We start from the raw sequence: 4,586 nt of genomic DNA, 5'->3' as shown, positions 1-4,586 counted from the left end.
GCAAACCTACCCCTGAAAATGCATTCCTTTATTTAAATATCAACCAAGCTTCTCTTATCTATACCCACCCAATTCTATTTACTTTGTAGCCTGCAAGATAGAAACAACTCCAGAGATGGAACTCTGAGTGGTTTTTCTATTTCAGTTTACTACCTTATCAATTAAGGATGGGAAGGCTGGTCAAAATTCAGTTTGCTATTAACCATTCCTTACCATTAGCGAGAAGATATGCACTGTCTTGAACTGAACCCAGTGGGGCCTAAAACCAAACYTGAGTTTTTATAAAAGCTCACTTTAAAATTCCACTATAGTAACAACATTTCCACTTCATATATTTGAAAATTTTATTTAATAGCCTCRGTAGATCAGAATTGTTACATAATAGTTACATCATGGCTTTTAAAAAGGATTGCACACAGCTACTCAGTCCATTGAAATACTAGAAAACAGGGAAAGGGAAAAAATGGAGTATAAAGGAGCTCTGTCCACTGAACTGAGTTGTCTGTAGCAAGTTCCTACTGAATATGAAGACTTGTCCTCATGCTTTCTGGTAGACTCTAACACACTTGACACCGTTCATGTTGCATTCCTGGAAGAAATGAATTCATTAATTTGCATCAGTGCAAAATATAAGGAAAGAGGCTGCAGCTAAAAATCTTAGAGTTACATGTCAGGCTACTAGCTAGCAGCACTCAATGAACAGAAAGCAAAGCTGAACTCACCACCACCAATTGTCCATCCACTAGTTTCCGTGTTATTATGGTTTTCTTGTCACCCCACTCCTGTTCCTGAATCAATGACCCATCATCTTTTAAGCTGACAAGGGTCTGAAAAAGGAACCAGAACATTAATATTTTACCCATGGTACTTGATGAAGGCTGCTTTCTAACACCCTATTTCAAAGGAAAAATTCCCACCCCAGTTCATTCAATAGTAATTTTGCCATTGACTTCTACAAAGCCAGGATTTTATTCCAAATTTTTAATTGATCCTGTTTTTACATTATCTCACTGCTTGTTCAGTCACTGCTCTGACACAAGCCTGGATGAAGCAGGCCTCTGACAGTATGCACAATTTCAACTAACAAGAGCAGACACTTTTCTCTATTCATCTCTTTGTATACGGGCTTCAAGCTTTTGTATCACATTTATCTGATCTTGCAATAACAGATGAATTGCCAGTGTGTGACCAAAAGGGGGGAAYGCTACACAGAAAGCACTCACACGAGGAGGTGAAAAGAGACATATCTAAGGTCTTCCTTGTGTTTAACCTCCTCTGGTATGAATATTCTCCCTACTCGGGCCTGGGAGAAGCTCTTTGCCTTCCAAAACTGGAGACTGGGGGCTGTGATTCACGTTTATGCCATGTGTATAAGTTATCTGACTGCACACTGAAATAGATTCTTGTTATGCAAATACGAGGGAATGAGCAGTAAGGTTTACTGTAGGGCTGCCTCTGATTAAACATCAATGGGATTTTTTTCCCATTGGCTTCAGATAGAGGCATTTGGCCTTTAACATGGATTTAGAAGTCTGCTAGTTTATTAGCACAATGCTTGTCTTATATTATTAGTTTCAGCATTCTCCCTCTTTGCAGACTGAAATCAATTTGTTTTTCTGGATTAAGCAATGAGACTTACAGCAGCAGCTGCCCATCAAACAAAGCATTGTTAATATGAGCATCAAAACTGTTTTTTAAAATATTATCTCTATCTGTGAATCACCCAAAGGATTGGTTTTACTCAGTAGAACGCCTAGTACACTGACCTGAGTTTTTCTGCCATCTAACGTATTTTCCTCAAACTTCTCACCAAGCTTGAAGCTGAACTGTGAAGTTTTAAAGGTGCTTTCTGTTTTTACAGTGATTGTATCTCCATCCTTAATAATGTAGACATCCGGTTTGGCCACACTTCCCATTTTTCTCATGGCCATACCCACACCTGCAAAGCAAGAGAAACAATATCAAAGTCAGTTAAACCCTAAGGCTCAGGTCGACCAAGAACTCAGACATCTAATTTCCATTTAATTAGGCACTTAAGTACACTTGAGAACTAAAGCTCAAGAGCCACAAAGAAAGAGGATGTTTTTAATTATCCATTGACAGGGAAGGAAAAAAGCTTATTTGCAGGGTTACTGTCTTGCTTGGTCAAAGAGCTAAAGTTAAATCTATTTTGCACTCTAGAGGACTAGCAGCTCTCAAAATTCAGCATTGAATTTTTACAAACATAAATAAGCAATAATCAGGAAGACAAAAGCAACAATATAAAACTTTTCCCTTCAACTTTTGAATGCTTTAAAAATTCTGCAGACAATTTTTAGCTGACAGATGAATCCACCTGCATATTTATTTCAGCTTACTTCAGATACCCCCCCCCTTAGTTCTGTACAGAATTTCAAATATGCTGTTTTTAAAATTTCATCTTCTACATCCAGTATGCAAAGTAAGGAACTCTGAGAATACTCCTTTCAGCAAAATAGTGTTCTCAGAGCTTACATRCACAAACACACACAAGGACCTTTGCAACATGACTCAAAATTCAGCACAGTAAGAGTATCATCTTGAGAGAGCAGTCTTCAAAACACTTCACCAGAAAAGATTCACCCTGCTTCAGCCCCTACATGTACTGTTCAAGTGTTTTGCTTGAGTCTCTTTGATCTGATAGATGAAGATAGATATAAATAAGAAGGCATATGGGCAACAAGCTGGAATCCATCAAACTGGAAAGAGCAGGTCTGAACTGAGAATGGATAAGCAGCCAAATGGAGCAGAAAGTGCCACCAAGTAAGCAAAATCTGTGCTCTGCAGCTAGGGTGGTTAGAAAACACTGTCACATACAGCACAGTGCTCCCCTGGAGTGTATAGGTTATTTTGGTGAGGGCTGACTCCACAGCCCAAAGATAACAATTTTCTCAGGGGTGTAAATGAGAAAATAATGTCCATAACAAAATACAGTCCTCCTCAATCCAGGTTTTCTGATTGGAAGTGAAAGTTATCATCATGGCAACTCCCCCTGCCTTTGCTGGTGTCCAGTGCAAAGTATTCAGTGAGTTATTTCATCAGCTGCGCCTTGGAATCCAACTAAACAGATGAGCCACATTTTTTCCCCCCAAGCTGTGTATTTTTCCCATATGGCAAATAGTAAAATTTAAAGTTCTTCACACTACCCTTAAAAATTCTTATATGCAGACTGAGCAGAACCTGCAGAACCTCATTTACAGTGCATTTTGCTAGGATCAAAGGCAGAGGTTTGTGTAAGCAGTCAGCAAGGGTGAGATCCAATAAAGGACTGGCTTCTAAAGTGTGACTTGAGGTAAATTCAGTTGCCTAAATTGTAAAAAAAAATAAAAGTGACTTTAAGATTGGGATCTAAAAACAAACAAACAACACTCAGCTGCTGCCTACACATGGGAGGTGCTCAGTGGTTGCAGTGCATAATTTCTACTTTGAAACTGCAACTGACAACCTGGCAATCCTGGCTCATCAGACGTGAGCAGTGTGGCATCACCGTGTGGATGAACTGAACTGAGCTTTAAAGTCTCACTTGTCCTCCACCAAAGTCTTCCAAAAGGCTCATTCTAGAAGGCATACTCAGATCATACCTAATGCATACTGATAGGCTTCTCACAAAATGCAATTACAGCCACCGCTATCTGTAGAGTGTAAATGCAGTGATGGTTTTATACTTTACATGAAGAATGTGAGATCTGAACTCCTTCCTCCTCTCCCTCCAAGGAGATTCAAGGCCACATTTCCCACCTCTTGAGAAGGTAACCTAGCTTTCCAGAGTGACTAAAGTGCAGAAAATAATTCAGGATTCACAGGGCTACACACAGACACTACAAGGTTTCTGTAACCTGTTGGCAGGATGCTCACAGGAAAGGGGGAAATCTCAGCTTTCAGAATAGGCTCCTGGCATTGATTCTGTACTTTTTAAAGTGCCTTAGGGTTACAAAATACATAGCAACCTGGAAGTGGGGATAACAAGCCAGGACTACCCCGTCTCAGATAAGGGTGCTGCACACAGAAGAATACAAATCATCTGTGGCAATGCAGCCAGCTCTCAGTTACCTACAGACAGTTCATCCAGTTCTGATTTATCTCTGTCTCCAGTGCAGAGACACCTGAGCTGACTCCCTGGAAAACCAGCTCGGGTTCAGCAGGTCTGACTGTCGCGGCAGCCACACAGCGCGGTGACAGCGCGGCTCCGAGGCAGGAGCAGCGCCGGCGAGGAGCCTCCAGAGGAGCCTCTGCCGCGGCCGGGGGGCGCCTCGGCGCCCCATCGCTAGCGGAGGAGCGGGGAGGCGCCGGGGCGGCGGGACCCGCCACCGAGCAGCCCCCTCGCGCTAAGGGGTTCCCGGCATTTAAGGCGGGGAGCGATGCCCGCCCCGGGCGCGGCGGGGTCTCGGCGCCGCGCAGACCTTGGACAGAGGCTCGGCCGCGGCGCCGGGCTCCCGCTGCCAGCCGGGCGCGGCCGAAAACAGCCCCCGCCAGCCCTGGCCGGGGGGCAGCGCGGCCTCCCTCCGGCTGCGCCCCGTGGCTCCTTACCCAGCTCTTTCATATAGTCCTCAAAGCCCTCGCTCGAGACG

General features: G+C 43.4%; 1 protein-coding gene across 2 annotated transcripts; it reads right to left on the bottom strand.

Annotated features, from left to right (window-relative positions):
* Positions 1-326: 326 nt before the first annotated feature.
* Positions 327-4,579, bottom strand: FABP5 (fatty acid binding protein 5). 2 transcript variants are annotated; one of them, XM_026081368.1, is made up of 4 exons: positions 4,546-4,579; positions 1,767-1,939; positions 723-827; positions 327-589 (listed from the first exon to the last, which is right to left on the bottom strand). In XM_026081368.1, exons 1-4 carry the CDS (start codon positions 4,556-4,558, stop codon positions 539-541), a joined length of 342 nt encoding a protein of 113 aa, XP_025937153.1. In that variant the 5' UTR covers positions 4,559-4,579; the 3' UTR covers positions 327-538. The 2 variants fall into 2 exon arrangements, with proteins under 2 accessions (XP_025937153.1, XP_025937154.1); XM_026081369.1 differs by lacking the exon at positions 4,546-4,579 and adding an exon at positions 2,516-2,637 and having other exon boundaries at positions 331-589.
* Positions 4,580-4,586: the final 7 nt, after the last annotated feature.

The sequence above is a fragment of the Apteryx rowi genome, unplaced genomic scaffold (assembly GCF_003343035.1).
Source record: "Apteryx rowi isolate R43461 unplaced genomic scaffold, aptRow1 scaffold_548, whole genome shotgun sequence".
Lineage (NCBI taxonomy): Eukaryota > Metazoa > Chordata > Aves > Apterygiformes > Apterygidae > Apteryx > Apteryx rowi.
Note: the sequence above shows the minus strand (reverse complement) of the source record. Positions and strands in the feature narration are given on the sequence as shown.